The following is a 27,401-nucleotide window of genomic DNA, read 5'->3' on the forward strand; positions in this document are numbered from 1 at the left end:
AGGGTCTCCTAAAGATACCTCTGAAATTTTGGTGCTGCTGGCTTAACAATTGCACCCCTTGACAGCAGTGGCACCCCTTCAGGGCAGGCCTAGACATATTCACTAGAAACATGCTGCAGTGAGGATGTTTGGAGCCCTGGATGAAAAGGTGCCGATCTCTTTTGAAACTTGGTTGTACCCCCCCCCCCTAGATTAAATTTTCAGTGGGAATTTGCCCAAAGGTAGGCTTTTGCATTTGAACTCCATTTGTCAAGGTGATCCTTTTGCATTTGTGGTGGGTTTGGAGCAGAAGAAGAGGAAGCAGCCTCAGTAGGGTTTGGAAGTCCCCAGGGAGGCCACAGTAGGAGTTAAGCTGGCTAGTTCTGAAAAAGGACTCTCCTGTGACTCAGATTGCCTACAGAAGAGGTACCAACTTCATTCCATTTTGCGGTTGTGAAATATTGCACAGACCTTTGTGCAACATTGTGCAATGGTGTTGTACAGATCTTTGTTCCCTTATTAAGGGCAGGGAGGGACTTAGCTGGTGCTGTGGACTAGAGGGCTCAGACAATCTCTTTTAGAAGCCAGCAGAGCTGAGGAGAACTGTCGCTCCGGTGCCTGGCTCAATTTTTAAGCCAACCTGTGACCATGCTCCGGCTTTTCAGCCAGGCAAAGTGTTGCTTGCCGGTGAAATGGGGTTTGCAGAGGTCCCTGGGCTCTGTCCGTTTTCCCGCAGCTGTGCAGCACCACAGGTATAAATCAGGGAGGCTGGGAGAGGAGGAGTTAACTCCATGCAATCCTAACAACTTCTGGTGGCTGTGTTCGCATGCACCTGTTTAGCCAAATTTCCCCTGCTTGAGAACTGTGAATGCGTGAATAATACTGGAATGATGATGCATCTCAGCTGTCTGGAGAAATTTTTCTGGCTTTCTCACAATGTCACTAGAACCAGGGGCATACATTAGAAAATGCTGGGGGGGGAAGAATTAGGACTAATAAAAGGAAACACTTCTTCACGCAACGTGTGATTGGTGTTTGGAATATGCTGCCACCTGGATAGCTTTAAAAGGGGCTTGGACAGATTTATGGAGGAGAAGGTCGGATCTATGGCTACTCAATCTTGGGATCCCTCTTTGATCCTGAGATGGCAAATGCCTCCTAACGAGACCAGGTGTCCGGGAGCAACAGCCGCGAGAAGGCCATTATGCTTCACATCTTGCATGTAGCGAGGCTCCCAAAGGCACCTGGTGGGCCACTGCGAGTAGCAGAGAGCTGGACTAGATGGACTCTGGTCTGATCCAGCTGGCTTGTTCTTATGTTCTTATGTTCTTTCTTCTAAAAACTTGGAAATGCAAAACCTGCCATCTCGAAATTCACTCTCGCCATCTCTTCTCTCTTTCTGCTGATCAGGCTTGTCTTTGCCAGCTACACCTTCCAAGCCCACTGCCGATTTCTGTTGCTTTCGCCAGAATCTTTTCAGTTCGACAACCTTGGCGCCTGCAAGGAGAACTGAAGAGCTTTGGGCTATATCAGCACACGCCAAGTTGCTGCTGTCAGCCAAACTCTGTACAGTTCTGATTACCACTAGGAAGCAAATGCCTCCCCAGCTGAGCAACTGCAGCATCAACAGCATTTAGACCTGGTGCACTCCTAATCTGGAGAACTAGTGGCTCTGCCACTCTGAGCTGTGGAGGCTTATCTGAGTGAACTAGATTAGCTTGTCGGCTCTAACACACATGCCAGCTGGGTGGACCTTGGGCTAGTCACAGATCTTTTTGGAGCTCTCTCGAAGTTCCTACCTACCTCCACAGGGTGTTTGTTGTGAGGGGGGGAAGGGAGAAGGAGATTGTAAAGCCTTGGGTCTCCTTACAGGAGTGAAAGAGGGGTGGAGGAATAGATAGATGCAATCCCCGATCCCCATCACGAATGGGAGTTCAATGGATCTTTGTGCAGTAGGGTAGCTCATTCATGGGGAATAATTGCAAAGGTGGGGGGAATATAAATCCAACTCTTCTTCTTCTAGTCTTCTTCTTCTTGAGAAGGCCTTTTGATCAGTTCTTCCTGTCAGAGAAACCTCTGAAGTTTTGCTCGAAGTTGTGTTCAAGACTTGGATGGTTTCTGCTCAGCAGACGAATAGCTTGTGTAACCCGTTATTAATGAACCTGTTTGCCTTCACCCTGGAGATTCCACCTCTCCAGGAAGCGATTGCAACCAGTCCGGGTTGCTGTGGCTCCTTTGGTTTCTCCGAAAAGATCGCTAGTTTAGCCCTTTTTGTAAAACTCTGGTTGAGGGACGTATAACGGGAAGAGCCCTGTGCAAATTCCCTCCCCAAAACAGATAAATAACTTCCTCGACCCGTTCTGTTTGGGCTGTGCAGAAACCACGTTGGATTCCTTTAACTGGGTGACAGCCCTGAGTGATGAGGTTTAGTCAATCAGTTGTATGTATTTGGGTTGATGCATTACAAAGGATTATCGGCTGCCCTCTTCCCTCCTTGGAAGAAATCTATAATTCCCGAAGCCTAAATAAAGCCCAAAATATTCTGAGGGACCCGTCTCATCCAGCACACTCTCTTTTTAAACTGTTACCATCTGGCAGACGATACAGGGCCCTCAGAACTAGGACAAAGAGGCTTAGAGACAGCTTCTACTCTAGAGCTGTGGCTATGCTAAACTCCGCTGCTTCATATTGATGTATTTGGGGCTGTGTAGGGATGGGTGGAGGAAGGGGAAAGTGAGGATGATGTATGAGTCTGAAATTGTGTGCATCGAGGAATGCTGCTGTAAATTTCGTTGTGCGTGCACAATGACAATAAAATGCTTATGCTTATGCTTATGCTTATGCTTATGCTTATGCTTATGCTTATGCTTATTAATTAGTCAATTAATAATGCAATATGCCCTTTGAAGTCATTTACATCAATAAGTTTAGAAAGGCATCCCTGTTTAGGATTTCACAGCCCAAAGTGGCTTGCACTGTTCTCTGCTCCATTTTGTCCTCACAACAACACGGTGATTTAGGTTAGACCCAGAGTCTTCGTATAACTGGCCCAAGAGAGTATCTAGCTAGCTTCCATGGCAGAGGGGGGGATTCAAACCTGGGTATCTCAAATCTAATCCCTATTCAACATTGGCTCTCAGTAGGTGTATGTGTTGCTGCAGGCACCATTTACAGAAAGGATTCTCTTCAGTGGTGGGATCCAAAAATTTTAGTAACAGGTTCCCATGGTGGTGGGATTCAAACAGTGGCGTAGCGCCAGTGGGCCTAGGCGGGGCACGACGGGGCGTGGCTGGGCATTCCGGGGGCGGGGCATTAATAATTTCTCTGTTACTGTCAAAAACTCTTACTGTAAAAAAAAAGTTCCTAATTTCCAGCTGGGATCTTTCTGTCCATTATTTAAACTCATTATAGCAAGTCCTATCGTCTACTGCCAACAGAAACAACTACTTCTCCTCTAATTGACTGCCTGTCAAATACTTCATACTTTCAAGTACTTAGTTTTGTTTCTAGAAATCAAAAGAAGGATACTTTCCTTAAACAAGGAACTTTACCATATTTCTAAAACATGTTTTTAAAACAGCCCAACAGGGAGAATTATCCCGTTTTCTACCTTCGCTAACCAGCCACATAGGAAACAACAGGACTTTATGATTTTTGGACCTAATGGAATTTCTAACGGAAAAGCAGACCCAATTAGTAACCCCCTCTCGGCACACACAAATAATTAGTAACCCACTCTCGGGAACTGGTGAGAACCTGCTGGATCCCACCTCTGATTCTCTTTCTATGGGATAGAGAAAGAGGAAAGCCTCTTTGAAGGGCCAAATCACTTAAAGCAGAGGCGTACGTGGGCCAAACTACTCCCGGAGTGCAGTCAGGTGTGGAGCCTGAGGAGGGCAGGGTTTGGGGGAGGGACTTCAATGGGGTATAATAAGGCCATGGAGTCCACCCAACAAAGCAGCTATTTTCTCCAGATAAACTGAACTCTGTATCCTGGAGATCAGTTGCAATCTCAGGAGATCTCCAGCTACCACCAAGAACTTAGTACAATCACCTGTTTGAACTCTGTAGGCTCACAGCAATATAAAACTGTAGGTCTTTAAGAATAGTTCCTACTTTAGCGTAATGCACAAATCCTCCACATAGTGCAGTGGTGGCGAACCTTTGGCACTCCAGATGTTATGGACTACAAATCCCATCAGCCCCTGCCAGCATGGCCAATTGGCCATGCTGGCAGGGAAAAACAAACTATGATCCATAGCTATCTGGAAATTAATATGCACTTCATTAAGATGTCCTCACATTGGATAACCTGTTCAAAGGCTGATTCAGATGTGGACACGAATACCGTGAAGCTGCCCTTACTATCCACATGTGAATCAGCCTTTGGTTATCCAGTGTGAGGACATCTTATGTGGAGGTTAACAATATGTGTCGAGCTTGGAAGAAATGCCCTTTGGCCCCAATCCTCAGTCCCATCCAGCAGTGTTGACCTTGCAGTGGCCAAACCCAAAGGTTTCTTCATTAAACATTAACCTCTACAGCCAGTCTAAGGGATTTAGAGACAGGAAGGTCAGGGTTGTAGGATTAGGCTATGGAATGGGAAAAGGAGCCCCGTGACATAGAGACAGCCCTGCAGTCCAAACTCTGCTCATGACCTGAGTTTGATCCCAATGGAAGTTGGTTTCAGGTAGAAAACATTGTGATGTGACATCATCCTGCGGGTTAGCAACAATCCGGTGCCTGCGTGCGAAACTGTAGCTTTATAGAATGGAAAGGAGGTCAGTGAGGAAGCCGGGGGCGGGGGCGGGCGTGCTGTCTAGTCCAGGGGTAGGGAACCTGCGGCTCTCCAGATGTTCAGGAACTACAATTCCCATCAGCCCCTGCCAGCATGGCCAATTGGCCATGCTGACAGGGGCTGATGGGAAACCCTGACTCTGGAGAAGCACCGGGAGTTCCCACCCTAAATCTAATCTAATCAAAGATGCAGTTCACTTGAGAGGGATGGTAAAGGGTGGGAACAGACCACAGATCAGCCCAACTGCCAGAAAGCTATTGCCTCCACAGTATGGAAGCAACAGGTGGACAGGCAGACAGCACCTCCTCCGGGTGTCCCCCCACATGCTCGGGGGTGGGGTTCGGGGGCAGAGGCGGCTCAGGCAAGCACCACAGTGGCTCGGATGTCCCCCCTGGCCTCCCTGCAGGCCACCTCCTGCCCTCCCCAGGCCTTCGGATGACTAAAGACGGAGCAGGCCAGCTCTGTCTTTAGGCACCTTCCCCGCACCGACCCAGCTCTTCCAAGCCGGGTCGGTGCAGGGGAGGAGGGTGGTGGTGGCTGATTTTGGGGGGGGGGCGCTGGTGCGCCCGGGTTCATCTGATCCCCCCTGTCCCCGTTGCAGATACACCACTCTGGACAGGCAGACAGTCAGGCAGAGAAAGCTGGATTTGGATCTTCAAACCGTAGCATTGCCATTCAGCAGCTTTGGGCAAGTCACTTGCTCTTTCCTACCTGTAGAATGGGAACAGGTGAGTTCTGCAAGAGAGCTAAGGTATTGAAAACTCTCCCACCCTGTACTTTTCTTCTACTGGTCCAGCGGTTTTCCATGGCGGAGTGTGTTCCTCTGATACTTGAAACATTCTGATGCTGAAGTCCAAGTTGGCTCACTACAATTGTTTGCAAGTGAATTTTGCTACTCCGCACAATAAAATGTGGCTGCAACGTGCATTGAAAGCGGATTGAAAGTACATTATTCTGCATGTGTGGAAGGGGCCAATGTTTGACCACTGGGAAAATATGTGAAAAAGCCTGTGTTTTGCTTTCACACATACTGAATAATACACTTTTAATTCACTTTCGATGCACTTTAGAGGTCATTTGCAAATGGGGTCTGAAGAAGAAGAAGAAGAAGAAGAAGAAGAAGAAGAAGAAGAAGAAGAAGAAGAAGAAGAAGAAGAAGAAGAAGAAGAAGAAGAAGAAGAAGAAGAAGAAGAAGAAGAAGAGGAGGAGGAGGAGGAGGAGGAGGAGGAGGAGGAGGAGTTTGGATTTATATCCCCCCTTTCTCTCCTGCAGGAGACTCAAAGGGGCTTACAATCTCCTTGTCATTCCCCCCTCACAACAAACACCCTGTGAGGTAAGTGGGGCAGAGAGAGCTCCGAGAAGCTGTGACTAGCCCAAGGTCACCCAGCTGGCGTGTGTAGGAGTGCACAGGCTAACCTGAATTCCCCAGATAAGCCTCCACAGCTCAGGCAGCAGAGCTGGGAATCAAACCCGGTTCCTCCAGATTAGATACATGATATCTTCTCTCTCCTGCTACAGGTCTGATGGACTGAGGGAGGTAGGACCCTTGCAGTTGGTAATATATGAGCAAACTTACCAACTGCACATGCTCAGGAAGCTCTTGTTCTCTATACCCTAAATTCCAAACGTTAAAAAAAAATTTAAAATGGCATGGGTTCCACACAGCTTGCCATATATTTTCCTAGTGGACTAATCTTTGATGTCCAGTTACAAAGATCAATTCCCCTAGAGAAGTGATTCCCAAAGTGGGCGCCACCGCCCCCTGGTGGGTGCTGCAGCGATCCAGGGGGGCAGTGATGGCCACAGGTAGAAACATTAATACATATATCTTTCTGTTTAATTGCTATTAAAAATTTTAAAAAATTAATTTCCAAGGGGCGCTAAGTAATATTTTTTCTGGAAAGGGGGCGGTAAGCCAAATAAGTTTGGGAACCATTGCCCTAGAGAAAATGGAAGATGGTCTCTATAGCATTATACTTTTGTTGGTCCCTCCCAGCATCCATCAGGGCACCTTGCCTAGACCTGGAACAGTAGAGAGCTATAAGTAACACTTGGCCTGGAACTCCTTCAGATTCTGGTTCCCTGGAACGGTAATAAAACATGGAGTGGATTTTTTTTTATTATGGCAGCTGTCTTCCTCATATGAAGAACCTTTCATTTCTGCTCCTCCTGCAGATCCCTGACAACTTCTCATCCAACCCAGGCCCAGACGGGCTCCCCGTGGCCCAAAGATGTGGGCATCCTTGCCCTTGAGGTGTACTTCCCTTCCCAGTATGTGGACCAGGTTGAGCTGGAGAAGTACGACGGGGTGGATGCAGGGAAGTACACCATAGGCCTCGGCCAGAAGCAGATGGGGTTCTGCGCCGCTCACGAGGACATCAACTCCCTATGCCTGACCGCGGTGCACCGCCTGGTGGAGCGAAGCCGCATTTCCTGGGACTCCATTGGCCGCCTGGAGGTGGGCACGGAGACCATCATTGACAAGTCCAAAGCGGTCAAGACCGTTCTGATGCAGCTCTTTGAGGACTCCGGGAACACCGACGTAGAGGGTATTGACACCACCAATGCCTGCTATGGAGGCACAGCTTCTCTCTTCAATGCAGCGGACTGGGTAGAATCTAGTTCCTGGGATGGTAAGTGATTCCAGACTGGGCCTGTCGTGGCTGTTTCAGCGGGATCGACAGTCTTCATCAGAGGCGTCCCGGGGGTGAATGGCGCCCGGAGACAAATTGTCTCCAGGACGCCCCCCCAGGCTCTGCCCCCTCACCACCCCAGCTCCGCCTCTGATGCCCCCAGCTCCAATCCCCACTGCCCTCAACCCCACCCATGTCACCATGGACATGGGCAAGGTCTAGGGTGCCCACCACCGACTGGACTCCCAGCCGGCAGCCTGCAATCAGAAGAGACTGCAGGCTGCCAGCTGGGACCCCAGCCGGCAGGGGGGGAGGAAGGGAGGGAGGAGTCCAGGGTGGGGTTGAAGGCGCTTGGAGGCAGTAGGAAGTCCTGCTGCCTCGTTTTTGCATGCCTCGGACGGGGTTGAGGCACACGAAAACGACGAGGCAGCAGGACACGTGGGGGGCTGATTTTGCGCCCTCCATGTGACCAGAAGAGTGGCGCCCAGGGACATGGGGTACCCCTTGTCCCTAGGTAGATACACCACTGGTCTTCATATTGAGTCTCCAGAGTTGAGTCTCCAGCAAAACCACCACTACCAGTGCTTTGGGCAGTGCAGTGAAAAAGACCCCCCCTCCCCCATACACTCTGAGGGTGTTGGCCAGAGGTGTACCTAGGACAGTGGTGGCGAACCTATGGCACGGGTGCCAGAGGTGGCACTCAGAGCCCTCTCTGTGGGCACGCGTGCACAGAGCTCATCATGTGATAATAGTGTAATTATTTCAGGGAGATTATTAGCATTAAGCCTAAAACCTAGTTTTGGGGAAGCAGTGTAGGTAACCCTGTTAAGCGCTGTTAAACCCCACTGATTTTCATGGGAAGAACTAAAGCACAATCCAGCGCTTAACAGGAGCAGCAGTGGAGTAGGGGGTTAAGAGCTCGTGTATCTAATCTGGAGGAACCGGGTTTGATTCCCTGCACGGCAGCCTGAGCTGTGGAGGCTTCTCTGGGGAATTCAGATTAGCCTGTGCACTCCCACACACGCCAGCTGGGTGACCTTGGGCTACTCACAGCTTCTCGGAGCTCTCTCAGCCTCACCTACCTCACAGGGTGTTTCTTGTGAGGGGGGAAGGGCAAGGAGATTGTAAGCCCCTTTGAGTCTCCTGCAGGAGAGAAAGGGGGGATATAAATCCAAACTCTTTTTCTTCTTCCTTTACCTGGGAGTAAGCTCAGTTGCTGGCAATGGGGCTTGCTTCTGAGTAAACCCTCCTAGGGTCGTGATTCACCCTTTCGAAGCGTTGCACAGTTGCTTCAAAGCAAAGCCACCGACTACCACCAAGCTTACTCCTGAGTAACGCACGCCTCGGAGCCAACCTTTTTTCTAAACTAAAACCTCAGTATTCAGGTTAAATTGCCGTGTTGACACTTTGCGATAAATAAGTGGGTTTTGGGTTGCAGTTTGGGCACTCTGTCTCGAAAAGGTTCGGCATCACTGATCTAGGAAAAATGGAGCCTAGGGCAAAATCTGAGTTTTCCACCCCCTCCCCCGGGCTCCATTTTCCCTAGATACGGGGGTGGGGAGATAGAGATTGAGGCATCTGCTGATCTCACAGAGGAGCACCAGGTTGGTGACAGTGCCCAGGTCTACTGCTTGGACACTGGCAAGGCGCCCAAGTCTACCAGCCGAAGTCAGCGATGGCGCCCAGGTCTACCGCCCAAAGCCAGTGACCGTGACCTGGGCACAGAGGGAGCTGCCAGGCACTGTGCCGCAGGAGAGGCCAGGCACAAGGACCCAGCCGGCCCCTGGCGCCCACCCATGTGATTAGATGGTGTGTCCCCGGGGACATGTGACACCACATGTCCTCATATGCAGTGTGCCCCTGGGGTTGGCTTACTCTCAGAAATTGAGGGCAGCCATTTCAGGGAGGTCCCTTTTTCTTTTGTGTGTTGTACATGTGTAGCTACGCAGGTGCAGCCAATCGTATTGTGGGACAATCGGCACGGCTGCGGGGGTTCATTTCTGTATGCCTGTGCACCTACGCGTATGTTGAAGGATTTTTTATTTTAAAAGAGGAGCGTCTCCATGGAAAGGCACGAAAGCAACCCGGATTGTTTCCATGGGCTCCAATCGCTGCCTGAATAGGTGAAGGACAGGGCACACATGTGGATGGGGAAAAGGAAACTGGGTTCCTTTATTCGTATGCTGTGTCGAATCCACCACTGTTTGTTATGCTAACTGGGCTGGCGTTGTACAGTTTTATGACTGTGCTTAATGCAGCCATCTGAGTTTAACCAGAGCACCTAGCTGACAGAAGAGATTTAAAACAAATTCTATAGACATTCTAGCTAAGTATTGTTACAATTGTTTCATATGGTTGTCTTCCAGCAGAGCCTTAAGCTGCTTTTTATTCTATTCGCATCTTGAGGAGGAAGCTTTAGTCAAGGTCGGCTTCCTCTGGGATACATTCCAAAGAAAACAAATAGCTGTCGTTTACATTCTAAACCTACCAACACATGAATGGCTGGAACTTCTACTTAGGAAGACAAACCTATGGTCTACAATGTTTATACCCATAAACATAAGGAAGAGGGTAAAGACATTCATTCATCCAAAGCACCAGAATAATGGTTTAATACAAAAAATTATTCTGAGTTTTCACCACATGTATTTATTTTATTTAAAGCATTTATTACCCTGTCTTTCTCCCAGGCTACTGGGACCTGGGTATTTGTGTGTGAGAGAAAGTGTGTGTGTATGTGTGTGTGTGTAACTGATTTAAAGTTTACAATATCAATGCAATGCAATGCAACATCATGCAAAGTTTACAATATCATTTTTTTTAGTAATCATACTCTGAACACTGCAGTAATCATATTCTGAACACTGCAATAACTGTAAAGCATTAGAATCTAGGATTAATGTAAAGCATTGATATCTAGAGATGCTTGATGGATGGATTTGTGGATAGTCAGATGTACAGATAGATACAGTGCTATCGGATTAGTAGATTGAAACAGGGCATCAGGGAGTATTTTAATTTTTGGGCGTTTTATTGTTTATGTGGGAAAATGTACATTTTTGTATGGTGTTGTTTGTAAGTCACCCCGAGCCTGCCCTAAGACAGGAAAGAGAGGGATATAATATACGTCCAATAAACGGAACTAACTTTTCCATTGATAAAAACAGGAGGCGAAGTGGACCTTTGACCATTAAAAAGGTTTTGCTGAGGATCGGAGTCCTTCGTGGACCTTGTGGGACGGAGGCTGTGATAAGGAGAGGAAGGGGGCAAGATTGAGTGAAAAAGTTGGTTTGATCTAACCCATTGCACATGATATTAAATGTGCTGGCTTGGGGTTTTTTAAATTCATTTTTAAATATTCAATGAACAAGAGCTATCTTCCACTTCTGTAACTGCAGCCTCAGTTCACCTTGGTACTTGACCGAAGGTTTACTGAGAACAATTGTTAGAACAGCAGATAAACCTATGGACTTTGAGTTCAGTGAGGACTTCATGGCACAGCCTTTGACAAGTTACTCCCTTCCATATCTCACAGCCTCTCCAGGGGAGAAAATCACAGCCTGTTCTAAGCTGTTTTAGAGGGTGAAGAAGCCAGGGGTGGCATAGGCAGGCAAGAGAGAGACAAGCATAGTGGGGAGGGGAATGACAAGAGAGAAACAAGGTAAGAGTGAGAGAAAGGTAAAAGGGACAGGTATAATCCGACATAGTGCTTAGGGGGCAATGGAGACAGTTTGCAGTACTTCGATTGTAGGCTTCTTGGGACAGAGTCCTGCGTTTTTGCATGACTTCATTTTTTATTATTTATTTATGTAGATATTTAGGTATACCCTGCTTTTCTCCCCAGGTGGCTCACAACATCACCCTCTTTCCCTCATTTGATCCTCCCAGCAGCCCTGCAGAGTAGGTTAGAGTGAGACGGAGGGACTGACCTGACGTCACACAGTGGGCTTTCATGGCAGAGTAGAAATTTGAACCCCTGGGGCTTCTAGGTTGTTTTCTAACACTCTCACCACAACACCACACTGGCTGTCATTAAGAAGTTCAACAAGCACAGCCTAAACATTGCAAGCACCCTAGCATATATGGTGGTAATCAGTGGTGGGATCCAAAAATTTTAGTAACAGGTTCCCATGGTGGTGGGATTCAAACTGTGGCGTAGCGCCAATGGGGCTGGGCGGGGCATGACGGGGGCGTGGCCTGGCATTCCAGGGGCGGGGCATTATTGGGCAGGGCTGTGGCAAGAATGCAGCCACTGCGCCGGTCCTTGGGCGGGAAACGAATGCACGCAGGCGCAGGCTGCCACGCACGCCGGGGCACCTCCTGCTAGACTGCTTCAAGTTCTGTGTGCTACTGCTGAGAGGAGGGGTGCAACTAAGGCAAAAATCACGTGGCAAAATCACCAATTAGTAACCCCCTCTTGGCGCACACAAATAATTAGTAACCTACTCTCGGGAATCTGTGAGAACCTGCTGGATCCCACCTCTGGTGGTAATGCTATAGGAAAGTGCAGAGGCGTTGGGGGAGGAATGGTGCCCGGAGCAAACTTGGTGGGGGCTCCGTTAGCTGAAGGAGCAGCCTGGCAGGTCAGGGCCAAGGGGAGGGGTGTGGGTGGCAATTCTCTGCCCCCCCCCTACATGACCAGCTGGTGTGTGCCCAGGGACATGTGACCCCACATGTCCCTGTGAGTGTTCTGCCTCTGGGAAAGAAAGTGTCAACCCCCGTTGGCAGAATTGCACTTTATAATTGACAAGGTGCTCTCAAGTCTGATAGCTTTCCAGATGTAAATCTAGATGCCTGCCTTTGTCGCGTTCAAGCTCTGACAATCCTTTCCTTATGCCAGGACGCTATGCCTTGGTCGTCTGCGGAGACATCGCTGTCTATGCTACCGGGAATGCCCGGCCGACAGGTGGAGCAGGGGCTGTTGCTATGCTGGTTGGACCAGATGCCCCTCTGGCTTTGGAGAGAGGTTGGTATCTGGATTCTGATTGAACATCTGCATTCTTTGCATAGTCAGCCGTTTCAGACACACCTCCGTTTTTGTGCCGTTTTTGTGGTACCTGAACGTGACATTCTTCTGTGTTGGTGAAGAAGCTGGAATGGTGGCAGGAGACATTGTTCTTTTGCAGAATAAATGTTGGGGGTGACCATGATTCTTGACACAGCAATACTAACACACTTTATGGTTGCCAACTCCCAAGTTGTGAAATTCCTAGATTTGCAGGGTGGAAGAGTGGGGGTTGGGGAGAGGACTTCAGCGGAGTCCACCCTCCAAAACAGCCATTTTATCCAGGAAAACTGGTATATATTATGTAGAGATCAGGGTGGAGTTCTGAGGGTTCTCCAGGTCTCACCTGGAGGTTGGCAACAATAAAAACCAAGCTACTCCTAAGACATTGTGGACAGTTATAGCACAGGAGGAGGAGTAAAAAATGTGAGTGCTCTGATAAGGTTGCCAGCTCTGGCTTGGGAAATACCTGGAGTTTTTTGGAATGGAGCAGAGGTGTCCAACTCTGGTGCTTCAGATGTTAATGGACTACAATTCCCATCAGCCCCTGCTGGCATGGCCATGCCAGCTGGGGCTGATGGGAATCGTAGTCCACTAACATCTGAAGCGCCAGAGTTGGACACCCCTGGAATGGAGCCTGCAGAGGGCGGGGTTTGGGGAGGGGAGGGACTTCAATGGGCTATAATTCTGTAGAGTGCACCTTCCAGAGTGGCCATTTTTTTCCAGAGATCAGTTGCAATCCCAGAAGATCTCCAGTCACCACCTGGAGGTTGGAAACCATAGCTCAGAATGTGCTCTGTTGATTCATTTGCAAATCTAGAAAACGTCCTCCTCACAAAGGGAATTCCATCAAGCTTCCTAAGCCTTGCTGTAGATACAAATTCAATGTGCATGAGTTACTACACCCAGATTTGCTGCGCCAAGAGTTCTCACGAGTCTTATGGATGGGAAAAGACCTCTGGGTCAGTAAAATCTCTCACGGATTTTCAGGAATGTGGAAGGCCTTCACAAACTAGGGAGCGTGGTTCGTTTCACACACAGCGGCAGACGTTACATCTTCTGGACAATGGGCTCTTTCATGTCTGAAACATCAGTATGCGGATGTTGTTTTCAGAGTTCTTACTTTGGTTTCATGCCCAGATCTGTTCCACATCACTACTACTGTAGAGTTCAGAATAATCTTTGTTTTCATTTTAGGCAGCAACATCTTCTGGTCTAATGTTGACCAAAGGGGGGGCGGGGTGTGTGCAAGAGCCAACACAGCAACCCCCACACAATTGAGATTTGGGTGAATGTCACCTTCCGTATCAGAAGATGTGATGACTGAACAGCCATACAGGGCAATCCTAAACAGAGTTACACTCTTCTAATCCCATTGAAGTCAATGGGTTTAAATCTTAAACTCTGAGGTTATTGGGAGCTGGGACTTTATCTGAGACGTACTGGTTCCAAAATGCCAAATGTGGATTTGACTTTCATTGAGTCAGATCTTTCCCATTTCAGGGTCCTAAAAGTTACAAAACTAAATGGTCATTTCCTGATTATATTGCCCTCCCATTTATCTCAAGGACTCGAATATCAATTTTAGAAGAGGTGGTTTTATTTAGCAAACGGAACAACATTTTCTTAATTAACTAACTGCTGCAAAGCAATCAATTTGCCAAGCACTCCTGTCAGTTTTCCTATCATTGCAATTTCTTCAGGTTGTTTGATTTCTGTAGAGGAGTATGTTATAGTCTGGAAATGTAAATACCATATTCATACAGAACACTCCAAGAATGACTGGCTGGAAATTATGTCTCTGAGTGTGACCTTGCGATTAGTGATATCTTGAAAATCCAACCCTAGCTAAAATTGTTGGTGATATCCTTGTTTGTAGTTTTGCAGAATACTGATTCTGCCTGGGCCACAGTGGCGTAGCACCAATGGGGCACAAAGGGCACAATGCACTGGACACGTGCCAGTGTGGGGGTGTGGTGGAAGCATGGCAGGGGCATTCCGGGGCATGGCATGGGCAGGCGAGGGCATCGCAGGGCGCAGGGCGCACGTGTGCCCCAGGCGCAGTTCCCCCTTGCTCCGACCCTGCTGGACTGTATTCTCTTTTGCACTGTTGTTAGAAAATCCATGGCTTTTTCCTCCCAAGGTCTCCGGGCAACCCACATGGAACACGTCTATGACTTCTACAAGCCAGATATGGCTTCGGAATATCCAATTGTAGATGGACCGCTCTCCATCCAGTGTTATTTCCGAGCTCTGGACCGATGTTATGCCACATACCGCAAGAAGATTGAAAGCCAGTGGCAGAAAGGTCTGTGCCGGAAGGACAGTGAGCTGTAACATCACCCTTTTCCCAGTTCTGTTGTAGTTGACATGAGTCTTTATAGAAGATCTTGATTGATCTCCAGTAGTCAAACAAGCATTTTACAAATTATCCAGGAGACGCTTACATTCTAGAAGTGAGCCAGCATAGTGTAGATAAGGTTAAGGGTGGGTGGATTCTAATCTGGAGAACCGGGTTTGATTCCGCACTCCTCCACCTGAATGGCAGAGGCTTATCTGGTGAACCAGATGTATTTCTGCACTCCTACATTCCTGCTGGGTGACATTGGGCTAGTCACAGTTTTTCAGAACTCTCTCAGACTCACCTATGTCACAAGGTGTCTGTTTTGGGGAGAGGAAGGGAAAGGAGTTTGTAAGCCACCTTGAGTCTCCTTACAGGAGAGAAAGGTGGGGTATAAATCCAAACTACTAGTACTACTACTCTTACTCCTCCTCCTCCTCCTCCTCTTCTTCTTCTGCTCCTTTTTCTTCTTCTTCTTCTTCTTCTGCTCCCCCTCCTCCTTCTTCTCCTGCTCCTCCTCCTTCTTCTTCTGCTCCTTCTTCTTCTTCTGTTCCTTCTTCTGCTGCTGCTGCTGCTCCTCCTCCTCCTTCTTCTTCTGCTCCTCCTCCTCCTTCTTCTTCTGCTCCTTCTTCTTCTTCTTCTTCTTCTTCTTCTTCTGCTCTTTCTTCTTTTTCTTCTGTTCCTTCTTCTGCTCCTCCTCCTTCTTCTTCTGCTCCTCCTCCTTCTCCTTCTTCTGCTCCTTCTTCTTCTTCTCCTGCTCCTTCTTCTGCTCCTCCTCCTCCTCCTCCTTCTTCTAGAAAAAACTTATAAACTTGATGCCCTATTTGTTACAAGGTAATCTAACTGATCTGGTTACATCAAACAAACAAACAGACGTGCCTTAATTCTTGCAGGCAAAGGGATGAGTTTTGGATAAAAGGTTAATGGCTCTTAGTTCTTCCCAGTCACCAGACCAGTCTCTAGTCACAATGTAGAGCTGATGTGGTACAGTGGTTAAGAGCAGGTCGAGTCTAATCTGGAGAACTGGGTTTGATTCCCCACTCCTCCACATGAACGGCGAACTCTTATCTGGTGAATTGGATTTGTTTGCCCACTCCTGCACATGAAGCCTTCTGGGTGATCTTGGTTTTAGTTCTCTCAGAACTCTCTCAGCCCCACCTAACTCACAAATTGTTTGTTGTGTGGAGAGGAAGGGAGAGGAATGTTTTAAGCCACCATGAGATTCCTAACAAGAGAGAAAGGCAGGGTATAAATGCAAACTCTTCTTCTTAAAATGCAGCTTAGTTAGAAAGCTGGTTGAGTAAAGAATCTTTTTATAAAATCTCACGGCGTTCTGGCCCTGTTTACTTTCATTGCATTCCTCTGCTAAATATGACTTATGATCATGAATATTAATATTAAACTCAACTTTTCTACCGTCACTCCCTTCTCCAGCCACGGTTGCTGGATGCTTTTCCCGCTTCCTAACTTTTCACTTCTTTCTCCTCCGAGGCAGCTGGCATTAACAAGCACTGTACTCTTGAAGACTTCCAGTTCATGATCTTCCACACACCCTTCTGTAAGCTGGTGCAGAAGTCTCTGGCACGTGTTGTGCTCAACGATTTCCTGGCATCGCCCAATCCTGATCTTGAGAGTGGGATCTATAAAGGGCTTCAAGACTTCAGGTCAGTGAGGCTTCAAAAGTCCCACATTTAGCAGGATGGGCAGGAAGAAGGGGAAAGGGAGAGTAATATTACAAAACATGTAAAGATGAACACTGATGAGGAAACTCATCACAAGGTGCTGTGAAACCTCTGAGTGGTATGGTGGGAATTACTGGTGTAAGATGTTATTATGATAGGAAGCAAGATTGTTTTTTATGAGGATATGGGATATGGCACCCTAAAGGGAAATGACATGTCACGGTCACAGTGATAGTATGGCCTTTTCTACACAAACCAAATAAAACACCTTGAGGCAGGAAATAAAATATGATAGTATGGCCCTTTCTACACAAACCAAATAAAACACCTTGAGGCAGGAAATAAAATATGATAGTATGGCCCTTTCTACACAAACCAAATAAAACACCTTGAGGCAGGAAATAAAATATGATAGTATGGCCCTTTCTACACAAACCAAATAGAACACCTTGAGGCAGGAAATAAAATATGATAGTATGGCCCTTTCTACACAAACCAAATAAAATACCTTGAGGCAGGAAGTAAAATATGATAGTATGGCCCTTTCTACACAAACCAAATAAAACACCTTGAGGCAGGAAATAAAATATGATAGTATGGCCCTTTCTACACAAACCAAATAAAACACCTTGAGGCAGGAAATAAAATATGATAGTATGGCCCTTTCTACACAAACCAAATAAAACACCTTGAGGCAGGAAATAAAATATGATAGTATGGCCCTTTCTACACAAACCAAATAAAACACCTTGAGGCAGGAAATAAAATATGATAGTATGGCCCTTTCTACACAAACCAAATAAAACACCTTGAGGCAGGAAATAAAATATGATAGTATGGCCCTTTCTACACACATACACTAAATTTTCTAAGCATATGGTTGTGGTGCTGCCATCTCTTCTACAACAGGACATACTGACTGAAATGTCCTTTTATAAAATTTAAATCTCATCAATAAGATTATGGAGATCATTCTCATTAGCAATCATTATCTCTGGTTTTGCTGGTGAACAGCTGTAATCACCCAGGAAATTCAAGTCTTCATTAAACCCCTAGGAGACAAACTTCTTGATGAATACTAATTCTGCAGTTTCACACTGGAGTCCCCCTTTGAAGTTTTCCTTTCAGGAGCAGAGAATGGCGCCCATTGGATTTCTTGGAAAGTTGAGATGTCCCTCCTTGGCCTTTTGCTATATTAGAAGTAGTACAACCATACGGATGAGCACAGACCTCATACGTATACAAAGGAGTATTCAAGAGCAGCACTACCAAATATAGTTGTGGCTTTTCTTCCCTTTTAGGAATGTGAAATTAGAAGACACTTACTCCAGCAAGGAGGTGGATAAAGCTTTCCAGAAGGCCAGCCAAGAGCTCTTCAATCAGAAGACCCATCCTTCCCTCTTCCTCTCCGCTCGCAATGGCAACATGTACACACCGTCAGTGTATGGCTGCCTCGCATCTCTCCTGGCACAGTACGTTCACCCTTTCCTTCCTTTTCACTTCTTTCTTTTCACTTCTTTTCACAGCGACACAAACCATCATTGTCACCAGGAATGGGTGCTTCCCACACCAACATGGGCCGACATCCATATGGGTGATGATATGGATGTTGCAAAAAGAAGAAGATTTACAGCTTCAGAATAATAAATCTTTCTTAACTGGAAGTCATGGCTGGCTGCTCTGCAAAACTCTATGGTCTAGACCAGTGATGGCGAACCTATGGCACGGGTGCCAGAGGTGGCACTTGGAGCCCTCTCTGTGGGCACGCGCCTACAGAGTTCGTCATGTGGGGGGTGGAAAATCACCCCCCCACACACACACACACACACACATCTAGGCTGGCCTGGGCCACTGAATACGACATGTGCACACCGTGGTGAGCAGGGAGGACTTGGCTGGTGGGCCTGGTGCCTGGGCTCCGGGTGGCTGCTGCCCAAGGGGCGGGTGCAGAGGAGGCAGAGATGCTAGAGAGGCACAGAGCGGTGCCTACGGGACTTGCTGGAGGCTAGAGCAGGCTGGCCCCTGCTCGAGCGGGTGGGGCGGAAGAAGAGGGAGCCAACCGTTTTTTTCTACACTAAAACCTCAGCATTCAGGTTAAATTGCCCAGTTGGCACTTTGCAATAAATAAGTGGGGTTTGGGTTGCAATTTGGGCACTTAGTCTGAAAAAGGTTTGCCATCCCTGGTCTAGACTCTAACTATTCTGCTGATAAATGTTTACAATCTGGAATGGGCGGGGCACGGTTGGTTTGTTTTGCTTCTGCCCAGCAGCAGGATTCTTCTTCCAGCCAAAGGGCAAGAAGCAATGAACCAATTGCCAACTGCTTGAGATCTCAGTCCTCTACTTGTACTCACATGTCCTGAGAGCCAGCGTGGTGTAATGGTGAAGAGCAGAGGGCTCTAATCTGGAGAACCAAGGCTCATTCCGCACATGCAGAATAATGCACTTTCAAACTGCTTTCAGTGCTTTTCGAAAGCTGTGCGGAATGGCAAAATCCACTTGCAAATAGTTGTGAAAGTGGTTTGAAAATGCATTATTTTGGGTGTGCAGAAGGGGCCCAAGTTTGATTCCCCACTCCTCCACATGAGCGGCCAACTGTTACCTGGTGAACTGGGTTTGTTTCCCCACTCCTCCATGTGAAGTCTGCTGGGTAACCTTGGGCCAGTCACAGTTCTCTCAGAACTCTCTCAACCCCACCTACTTCATAAGGTGTCTATTGTGGGTAGAGAAAGGGGATGGTAAGCGACTTTGAAACTCCTTGAAGGTAGAGAAAAGTGGGGTATAAAAACTAAGGCTGATTCCGCATGGGCCAAAAACCCCAGTATGAAAATGGTGTAAAAACAGTATAAACCCTTTTACACCGTTTTCACACCATTTTCACACTGCTGTTTTTGGCCCATGCATAATCAGCCTCAGTCTCCTTCTTTCCAACCTAATTTCTCTCCCTGATTTCCTATGGGGATCCATGTGAACCTGCAGCCTTGTTTGGGAGTAGGTTGGCTTCTTTGTATGGATGTGATCATGGCAGTTTCTAAGTGTGCCTCATCTTGTTTCGTTCCAGCCGAAGTGGTTTTCGGTCCAGAAAGTTTGGCTCATTCCGCACATGCAGAATAATGCACTTTCAAAACTGCTTTCGGTGCTCTTTGTAGCTGTGCAGAATAGCAAGATCCACTTGCAAACAGTTGTGAAAGTGGTTTGAAAACGCATTATTTTGCGTGTGCGGAAGGGGCCCGAGACATGGACAGACCACTTGCAAATGTCAAAATAGATCTTTTGATCTGTTACTGGTAGTATAAGCTGAAATTATTTTCATATCAATTTTCCCACTCAATTCAATCAATTATCTAAATCCCTTTGACTTAATGGGCTCATTTGAATTGCTGCAGGTACTCTGCCCAGCAGCTGGCTGGCTCCAGAATTGGGGTCTTCTCCTATGGTTCAGGCCTGGCAGCCAGCCTGTTCTCCCTGAAGGTTTCGGAGAATTCAGCTCCAGGTGAGTGGACCTCCCTTTTCTCTTTTCCCCCAAAGCTGTTAGCCTGTTGGAAGATATGGTGACTCTTGATATGGTGACTCTTTTGGTTGTTGAGAAGGTCAGATTGCATGCTTGGAGTCCTAGACCCTCAAGAGTTGAAGCTGGTGTTCTCTTGGGGTTACCATTGACTGCCAGACAACAGAGGTCAGTTCCCCTAGAGCAGGGGTCTGCAACCCACGGCTTCGGAGCCGCATGTGGCTCTTTCAGCCTTATACTGCGGCCCCACATGGCCTGGAGGTCAGAGGGTAGTGTGGGCGTGTCCCTCCAGCCCTCCAGAGCAGCGCTGGAAGGAAAGGTGAGTGGAGGGGCTGAACCGGAGGCGGCTCCATGTGGAGCCGCCTCTCCGGCTCGGTAGATCTTCGGGGCCATGGAAAACGGGTACAAATGGCTCTTTGGGTGGTAAAGGTTGCTGACCCCTGCCCTAGAGAAAATGGCTGCTTTGGAGGATGGGCTCTTTGGCAGTGTTCCCCACTGAAGTTCCTGCCTGGAGCAGGTTTTGCCCTGGGTGCCATTCCCCTCCCCGCTCCTGCGCCTCTGATGAGGTCAGCTTGGGATGTCTGCCCACCACTTCTCCTGGCCCATCAGCTACCCTACAAACAAATCAAGTGGCATCTTCAGCACAAGCTATATAGAAACGTGATGCACTTTATGTGTGGCAAAATTGCTGCTAGACTGGTGTTGCTGGCCCAAAGGAGATTTGGCTTGCCTCAACCAGGGCCAGGGCTTTCTTGGCCCAGGCCTGGACCTGGTGGAACACCCTGTGGAGTAAGACTAGGGCCCTGCAGGATCTATCACAGTTCCACAGGGTTTGTATGGCAAAGCTGTTCGGCCAGGCATACGGTTGAGGCAGCAACATTTTTACCATCTTGGGCCTCCCTTTCTTCTCAGCTCCACTCAGAGGCATAGCTCCAAGGGGGCAGGGGGTGCGTGACGCACCAGGCACATGCCCCTGTGAGGGTATGATGGGGGCATTCCGGGGCGGGACGGGGAGGTTCTGGGGCGGGGCGGGGACGGAGGATGCACCAGTACACCGGGTGCTTCCCCCCCTTGCTACGCCTCTGGCTCCACTTTTAATAATTTATCTTGGGAATCCTTTGGATTTTATTGCAAGTGGAACTGTTGTGGGGAGTGGATTGAATCCCACCAGATCCAAGCTAATTCTGTGAGAATTTTCAGAAAACTGAAATTGTGTTGCCGTATTGATTTTATTGGTGCACATTTAGGACTTGGATTATTTAGTTATTGTCCTGGTTTTTTGTTGTATGTGTATATCGCATGATTATTAGGTTGTTAACCACCCCAAGCCCAAAAGGGGAGGGGCTGCCTAGAAATTTAATTAATTTAACAATAACAATAGTAACAACAATGAGAAGATCATCATCTTGTGGGAGCTGTGAATTCTAACGGACAAAGTGTTAGTGTGTAACACACCGGACATCACAGTGACGATGACGATGGCGGTGGCGGTGGCGGTGGCGGTGGCGGTGGCGGTGGTGGTGGTGGTGGTGGTGGTGGTGGTGGTGGTGGTGGTGGTGGTGGTGGTGGTGGTGGTGATGGTGATGGTGATGATCGAGGACAAGAAAGTGACCATCATCGACACAGCAGTCCCCAGTGACAGCAGGGTCATTGAAAAAGAACACGAGAAGGTCACTAGATACTGCGATTTGAAAATCGAGTTTCAGCATCTATGGCTCAAATCAGCTGAGGTCGTTCCAGTGGTAATCGGCACGCTGGGCGCTATCCCAAAAACACTAGGGCGGCACTTGAAACATCTTCGAATTGACAAAATTAACATCTATCAAATTCAGAAGGCAGCCCTGCTGGGATCTGCACGAATACTACGCCGATACATTACAACTTCCTAGGCCTCTGGGGGAGGCTCGAATTGTAATGAAGGCCAACAACCAGCTAAAGATCTAGCAGCTGTGAAATCTACTACAACAACTGCAACAACAACAACTACAACAACAACAACAACAACAACAACAACAACAACAACAACAACAACAACAACAACAACAATAATAATAATAATAATAATAATAATAATAATAATAATAATAATAATGGTCCTTGGGAAGGACTCGATATTCAGAGATGAATTCCAGACACTTGTGCTGTGTTATGTGTATAATAATGGTAATAATAATAATAATAATAATAATAATAATACTTTCTCCTCTCTGATCGCCTGAAACGCATCAAAGTGAGCTGCATTGGAGGGGGGCATCAGGAAGCCTTAGTTTTTGGTTCCAGATCTAGGTGCTTGAAAAGCCAGGTAGAAGGGATGGGACAGGCCAGGTCATTGCATGACTACAAGAGAAATTTTGTTATCCTAGGGAAGGACAAAGTCACTCGGGTCAGTGGAAAGATCTGATTTCTGCCCTGGAATGCATGTGAACTTTGTCTTGCAGGGTCCCCTCTGGAAAAGTTGGTATCCAGCCTTTCAGATCTGGGGGCTCGGTTGGAATCCCGTAAATGTGTCCCACCAGAGAAATTTGCTGAGATAATGAAGATCAGAGAGGACACTCATCATTTGGGTGAGTACAACATGACAGAGGATAGATGCAGTGGCGTAACTAGGCAAACTGGAGCCCTGGGCAAAACCTGAGTTTGATGCCCCCCCAGGCGCGTGCCCAATGCAACGTGCACCCCCCCTTGTAGCTACGCCCAGTATCTAGGCAAACTGGAGTTTGGCACCCCCCCATGGGCAGCCACCCTCCCCCACTGTGACCAAGCAATGATTTTTTACACCAGGTTGTTTCAAAGTCACCATCACATTAAAGAACATGCCCCAACTCACAAATCTGAACACAGCAATAAGCCATGCCACACAGCAGAAATAAATTTTGAAAACATTTTCAAAATGCTTTCAAAATGTTCTATTACTGCTATGAAAACATTTTATGGTGTTGTATCCAGTCCCCCCAATTGGGGGAAACAGCATCACTTTTTCAGTGTTTCAAATCTGGGCTCCCTAGTTTAAACAAGTGATGCTGGAATCCACCCCCAAACAGCATCATTTTCAATGGTGTTTAAACAAGGGAGCCCAGATTCTCCTTTTAAATCCACCTTAGGGAGAATCTGGGGTTCCCAGTTTAAACAACATTGAAAGTGATGCTATTTTGGGGTTGATTTTCCCCCACCCTGAAACAGCATCACTTGCAATGTTTAAACTGGGGACCTCAGATTCTCCCTTTAAATCCATGTCAAAGGCGGGGGGTTTTAGAAGGAAAATCTGGGGAAATTTGGGAGGTGCCTGCTGGCAGGGGTGCAATTGTTAAGCTAGCAGCACCAAACTTTCAGGGTATCTTTAGGAGACTCCCCTAATGATACCACCCAGGTTTGGTGAACTTTGTTTCAGGGGGTCCAAAGTTATGGACCCTCTAATGTGTAGCCCCATCTTCTGTTAGCTCCCATTGGAAACAATGGATGATGGGGCACCCCCTTTGGGAGTCCATAGCTTTGGACCCCCTGGACCAAACTTCACAAAACCTGGGTGGTATCAGTAAAAGATTCTCCTGATGATACCTCCCAGGTTTGGTGAAGTTTGGTTCAGGGGGTCCAAAGTTATCAACCCTCAAAGGTGTAGCCTTATCTCCTATTAGCTCCCATTGGAAACAATGGGGGATGGGGCACCCCCTTTGGGAGTCCATAACTTTGGACTCTCAGAACCAAACCTCACCAAACCTGGGTGATAGCCTCAGGAGAGTCTCCCGAAACATCCCTGAAATTTTGGTGCTGCTAGCCTAAAAACTGCGCCCTCTGCAGGCCAGAAATGGAAAAACACTGAAAATACAAAAAATCCCACAAACGAACCTGCAGTTTTTGCGCCCCCCACAGGGCTGCGCCCAGGGCAACTGCCCACTTTGCCCAATGGGAGGAACGCTTCTGGATAGATGGGTGTGAAAGCTGGGCAGTGAAGATTCCTTTGAAATGTGGTGTTGGAAGAGAGTGTCACAGGTACCATAGGCTGCCCCCCCAAATAATATTGGGTTCTAGATCAAATCAAGCCTGAACTGTCCCTGGAAGCTAAAATCACTAAACTGAGGCTGTTGTACATTGGGAAGTGTTACTGGGGAAAATAACAGTGCTAGGAAAAGTGGAGGGCAGCAGGAAAAAAGGAAAACTCAGCATGAGATGGATTGACTTTATAAAGGAAGCTACAGCCCTCCCACTCTGCACAAGCCAAAAACAGCACCCCTGTTCCAGGGGAGCGCTTTGCACGGCTGCCACCTCTGCAACAAGGCAGCACCCCCCGCCCCCCGCAACCGCCGGGGAAACACTGTTTTTGAAACTTGCTCAAACAGCACCGGGTCGGACGCGCCACTTTGTTTGCAAACTTCCCTCCTCTTCCCTGCACAGCTCCACAGGGACGAGGGGACACTCCTCCTAGCCTCTGACCCCTGAGGCATTTCCATGGCAATGGGGGCATGTCCAGTGGTGGGATTCAAATAATTTAATAGTTGATTGTTTACAAGCACCATTTTAACAACCGGTTCTGCTGAAGTGGTGCGAACCTGCTGAATCCCACCACTGGGCAAGTCCCCTCGTCCCTGCAGAGCTACACAGGAGAGAGAAGATAAGTTTGCAAACAAAATGGAGGTGCCTCGGTGTAAAGGCATCTCTGTGGGCTGCGGTGGCTTCGGGGCCGTCTGCACAGGAGCAAGTGGATGGTCCTGGGGCTCCACTGGCATCATGTATGCTGGTGTGCCGCCGTTTCACAGGCCCGTGCAGAGTGAGTCTCAGATTGCAAGGCCTGATGATGGCTATTAGTAATTGGATGTTTTGGGAGGACATTGATTCATAGGGTCCCCATGAGTTGGAAGCAGGTTGATAGCATTTAACACACACATATACGTAAGGCATCTCCTCTGTGTTCTGGAGAATCCCGAGACCATCTTTCCTGATGGCTTTACATAACAAAAAGATGGAATATGGTTGGCTTTCCCAGCACACCAGCTCCTCCATTTTCCAGGCACCAGACCACAAGGTAACCATGGTACAGTGGTTAAGAGTGGTGGATTCTAATCTGGAAAACCAGGTTTGATTCCCCACTCCTCCACATGAACCTGCTGTGTGACAGTGGGCTAGTCACAGTTCTCTACGAACTCTCTCAGCCCCTCAGCTACCTCACAAGGTGTCTGTTGTGGGGAGAGGAAAGGAAAGGAGTTTGTAAGCCACCTTGAGTCTTCTTACAAGAGAGTAAGGTGAGGTATCAATCTAAACTATTCTTCTTCATGATCAGCTTCTTCAGCTTCTCCTAGGTGTTTTGCAGAAGAAGCATAGTTTTCCACAGCCGTCTTCCTCAGCATCTTATGTTTTCAACTTCTGGGTACCTGAACCATCTCCCATCAACAAACATAGTGGGGGGGGGGGGGAAACAGGGCCCAAAGTCTACACAGAAAAGCATGATAAATACCTTCCCAATGTCCTTCTATGTAACACACCTCTTCCTTTCTTCAGTCAACCACACTCCCCATGGTTCAAGCAGTGACCTGTTTCCAGGAACCTGGTACTTGGAGCAAGTGGACGACAAAAACCGAAGAAACTATGCTCGGAGACCAATGTAGGAGAAGGAGAAGCTGCCATTCTGGTAGGTCAAGATCCTGAGCACAGGAAGCTATTATGGCAGAGAGGTATGAAGGGGTAAAACAGGCCGAGAACCTGCAGTGAGCCCACTGGGCACCCCTCAGCCTGGCCCAGCCACACCAGGCCCCGCCCAGCCCCGCCAGGTTGCCTGGGACCACAGTCACCCTCCTCCTCAGCTGAAGGAGCAGCTGGGCCAGGAGCCTGCTGCGGGCCCACTGGGTGCCCCTCGGCCTGGCCCCACCAGGCCCCGTCAGGCTACCCTGGACTGCTGCTGTCGTCCTCCACTGGCTGAGGTAAGTAGGGGGCAGGGGGCACTTGAGGAGGTGTTGCCCCAGGCATCATTTTCTCCTGGTACCCCATTGACCATACTACAGGAGCAGGCATGGCCATTGGGTGGCCCATGACGTGTCCATGGGTTCTTTTAAAATGGCTGCCATTGGCGGCAGGACTAATTACAAAATGGCTGCCATGGGAGGCATCACTAATCACAAAATGGCTGCCAAGGAACATTACCAAAGGTAGGTAGGTCCCAAGCCGAGCATCCTCCTATGTTGGCACAGCTCTGTCCAAAAGGGTGCTTCCTGAAATCACAAATGGGATTCCTCCTCAATTCTTCTGAGGTACTTCCTGCTCCAATGAAGTCAGGATTGGCTGTTTTCATTGGAGGAAAGGAATTGTGTACCTGGAAATACTTCATTACAGCATCCATGGGCACCATATTGGGGATCTGCAGTGTAATATTATCTTAGTGGACCTGAAAGAGGTAGAAGGTACCCCTACTAACCAGTTAACCACCCTTCCTTTTGCTTACCTCACAGGCTCAAGCATACAGAGATGAAGGCTTTACCATCAGGAAACAGAACAAGCAAACTGTCTGAAGATGGACTCTTGAGTCCCAGTGACCTAGTAGAATTTACATGACTGATTGGATTGCCTGTAGTGCTGGGCTCCCTGGCTGTCTCTGGAGGAGTCATCTACTTTTTCTTTTATCATCATTTTGGACTACATACTTGGCTGATGTGGGAAAGGTTTGCATGGATACATCAAGCATGTGACCACTGATGGAGAAAGTTCCTGTGCAGACAGAGTGGGAACTAGTTTTGTGACAATCCTATCCTATAGAATCCACGCCCTTAGGATCCCCTCCTCCTTTGTTAGTTTTATGTTTTTCCCACCTCATCCTTCTTTTAGGTCGTGCGAGATTTGGGGTTTTTATACAGCTTGAAATGATAATAAAATAATAAAATGGAAAGCCATTCTGTGCAGAGCTGGAGTGTGTTCGCTAACAGTGGATAAAACTGGCTAAACCAAAACAAAGCCAGGGAAGAGACACAGTTGGCATGATCCTCATCGGGATTGAGGGAATGGGTTGGTTTAGACATAGAAACAAATATCGAAAGATAGAGCTGAGGAAGACCTCAGGGATCATCTAGTCTAACCTCCTGCACAGTTCAGTAAATTCACAATTACCTTCCCTTGGCCCCTTCCGCATATGCAGAATAATGCACTTTCAATTCACTTTCACAATTGTTTGCAAGTGGATCTTGCTATTCTGCACAACAAAATCCAGTTGTAACTCCTTCCCTTGCTCTATGTTACAAGGGAGGTTCCGAAAAATCGACCTGCAAGAGCGGAAATGTCCTCATTGTATTACAGCGATTCAAACCATGGAACATATATTGCTCGACTGCCCCAAATTCGAGGGATCTAGGACCAGACTTTTTGCTCTTTGTCCTGTAATCTTTAATGAATACTCTGCTGTGGGGAAGATTACATTTCTACTAAACAATTCCGCCTCCGAGATTTTAACTTTTGTAGCTAGGTTCCTTATAGAAACTTT

The 27,401-nt window shown here is 47.8% G+C and overlaps 1 protein-coding gene across 1 annotated transcript; it reads left to right on the plus strand.

Moving 5' to 3' along the window:
* The first annotated feature begins 571 nt into the window (after positions 1 to 571).
* Positions 572 to 26,828, plus strand: HMGCS2 (3-hydroxy-3-methylglutaryl-CoA synthase 2). Its single transcript, XM_048497418.1, has 10 exons — positions 572 to 731; positions 6,953 to 7,410; positions 12,251 to 12,376; positions 14,559 to 14,723; positions 16,252 to 16,420; positions 17,740 to 17,910; positions 19,824 to 19,930; positions 22,384 to 22,509; positions 25,436 to 25,565; positions 26,380 to 26,828. The coding sequence occupies exons 1-9, from the start codon at positions 628 to 630 to the stop codon at positions 25,540 to 25,542; spliced, it is 1,533 nt and encodes a 510-aa protein (XP_048353375.1). The 5' UTR covers positions 572 to 627; the 3' UTR covers positions 25,543 to 25,565; positions 26,380 to 26,828.
* Positions 26,829 to 27,401: the final 573 nt, after the last annotated feature.

The sequence above is a fragment of the Sphaerodactylus townsendi genome, linkage group LG05 (genome assembly GCF_021028975.2).
Source record: "Sphaerodactylus townsendi isolate TG3544 linkage group LG05, MPM_Stown_v2.3, whole genome shotgun sequence".
Lineage (NCBI taxonomy): Eukaryota > Metazoa > Chordata > Lepidosauria > Squamata > Sphaerodactylidae > Sphaerodactylus > Sphaerodactylus townsendi.

Excerpts from the sequence above, each read along its gene's own strand:
- HMGCS2 (XM_048497418.1), top strand. The coding sequence starts at position 628 with ATGCTCCGGCTTTTCAGCCAGGCAAAGTGTTGCTTGCCGGTGAAATGG. Across the intron at positions 14,724-16,251 it reads TGAAAGCCAGTGGCAGAAAG|CTGGCATTAACAAGCACTGT; the intron begins GTCTGTGCCGGA and ends CCTCCGAGGCAG. Across the intron at positions 22,510-25,435 it reads AGAGGACACTCATCATTTGG|TCAACCACACTCCCCATGGT; the intron begins GTGAGTACAACA and ends TCCTTTCTTCAG.